Raw genomic sequence first — 2,418 nt, forward strand, 5'->3', positions numbered from 1 at the left:
CCTCATATTTTCTTTTTATTTGCCGGACAAACTCTGCTCGTCCCTCTGCATTCTTCGCTAACTATGCTCGAGCTCTTGCCAGATTACCCTCGGATTTTTCCAAATCATCCTCGCATTCAGCTATTTTCTTCCTAAGACCATTTATGAGTCTTTCATCCTTTCGGCTCCTTTCCTGATTCTTAGCAGCTATCTTCATTTTTTGGATCTGGGCTCGAAGGGCCTTGTTTTCTTGGGCCAATTTCTTCTTCTCCCCTTCGTCAGCAGCGGCCTGTACACTTTTGTCAAATTTAAGATCCCGGATTTGCCCTTCCAATTTGCTTATTGTGGCTCTGTAGCTTGCCTCTTTTGCCAACCAATCCCATTGCTCCTGTACCCCATCAGTGAATTGTTGGACATGGGGCCTTTTGGCGGGCCGCTCGGGCTCTTGATGGACTTGAGACCTTTTATCGTACCAAGTTGTGTAACTAGGCTCTAACTCGCCTTTGGACAGATCCCGTACCTGAGTCTTTGGCTCTAGGAACCTACATTGATGCCAAATTCGACGCACCTTTTCTTCCGGGAAAACAACTTTTGGTCCCAGTTCGATGACCTGCCGAATCAAATCCTCGTCATGCGGAATAGTCTGGTACCTGCCTAGCTGGCGTAGAACCCTGTGTGGGGCATAAGGTTGAATGCTCCGGAGACCCATCAATAGAAGAAAACATACTTCGGCCGACATGTATATGACTTCACTGACCGAGAGCCACCCGAATGTCCACTCAATTTGGCTTGTAGTCAGGGAGCTCAAAAGTGTGAACCATTCTTTCGTACCTTCCGGAAACTCGTGGCCCTTCACCCGATCTTCATGTTTTTCAATGCATTTAGGACCAGTCATACCGCAGTTCATGTACCCCGGACGGTGGCAGAGGTGTTCCTCCATCCAGAGTTGTAGAAGCATATTGCACCCCTCGAAGAACTTTCCTCCTCCTCGGCAAACAGTTAGAGCTCGGTAAATCTCCGCTAAGATCATCGGTACAATGGTGCCATTAGCCTTTTTAGTCATGAAGTCGGCTATTCCCACAAGCCCCAACTCTATGTTTCCATCCTTTCTTGGGAAAATTAAGACACCCAGGAATGCCACTATGAAAGCCAGTCCCCGCCGAGCTTCCCATTTATCTTTGTTCCCCAAATGAGTTAGACCGGTATCTGGGATTTCGAAACCGTGGGGATACCCGTAACGTCGGTACAAGAAGTAGAATGTGCAGAACCCTTTAGCCAAATTACCGTCTCTAACTTCCCGACTGATGCTTAAAAGATCCAGAAACTTATGAGGAGTCACCGCTCTAGGTGCCAGTGGGTATTGATTTCTGAGATTCCCACCAAAACCAGCGTAGCCCGCCATTTTCTCAAGCATAGGGGTTAGCACAAAATCAGCAAAATGGAATACATTATGTGTTGGGTCCCAAAAAGGTATCAAAGCCTCAATTATTTCCGTCCTAGGCTTAATCTTCAGAAGACCAACAAGACCGCCCAAAGCTTTTATCACAGTGTCTCTGCTGACTTCTCCTAAATCGTTCCACCACATGTGGAGTTCTAACGGGATTTCCTCAAGGACTGTGAAAGGTTCATTTTCAATCGTGCTCATCCTGCACATTTAATTATAGTGATCGGTTAAAAGACCATGATTTTATTTTGACTCAAGAGAAAAAATACCAATTTTGAAAGTTGCAATTTAAACAAAACACTTTTGTGAATACAGCCCTTCAGCCCCTCAGGAAAGAAGATTTTAGGGCTGTGCTTGCTAATTAATCAAAAAATTAAAAGAGGACCTTAGGTGGCTATTCTTGCAAAAACAGCCTTCCGGCGCCATTTGGGGCATTTTGGCTATTTTGGACAAGAACGACACTACCTAATTTATTTATGATAAAATAACGACACTTCATATATTTTGGTTTTTTTTTCTTTTTTTGCAAAAAATGGAGTTGGACCCGATGAGGGTTGCCTACGTATCCCACATCCGGTGAGAATCAAACTTGCGTAGTTCGGTCAATTTTGACGCAACAGAAAACATAAATATCTTTTTTTCAAAAATTTCAGCAGAGTTCCGGGATTTTTGGACACCAGGTTTTTCACAGGCGGGTAATTTCCTCTCTCTTACCTCAATTTGGTTTTTCTCAATTTTTCTTCCCTATTCTAGAAGCCGGTCAACATGCAATCCGAATCAAATAAATGTGCAAGTAGCAAGTAAAATGCATCAGGATGGTCTTTTGATTTCGGGTACACCTGTCCTAGATGGACCCAACCCCTGTGTTGAGTCCCCAAAGTCAAATGCACTTGATGCAAACAAGCGTTCCTACTAGGGATCCGGCATGAGGCTATGTTATACTAGGTTTAAAACCTGGGTTTATTTGTTCTAGACCTGGCTTACCCGAACGGACA

The 2,418-nt window shown here is 44.3% G+C and overlaps 1 protein-coding gene across 1 annotated transcript; it reads right to left on the reverse strand.

Annotated features, from left to right (window-relative positions):
• Positions 1-61: 61 nt before the first annotated feature.
• Positions 62-1,633, reverse strand: LOC109222112. The gene has a single exon (XM_019386514.1). The coding sequence runs from the start codon at positions 1,631-1,633 to the stop codon at positions 62-64; it is 1,572 nt and encodes a 523-aa protein (XP_019242059.1).
• Between the last annotated feature and the right edge of the window lie 785 nt (positions 1,634-2,418).

The sequence above is a fragment of the Nicotiana attenuata genome, unplaced genomic scaffold (genome assembly GCF_001879085.1).
Source record: "Nicotiana attenuata strain UT unplaced genomic scaffold, NIATTr2, whole genome shotgun sequence".
NCBI lineage: Eukaryota > Viridiplantae > Streptophyta > Magnoliopsida > Solanales > Solanaceae > Nicotiana > Nicotiana attenuata.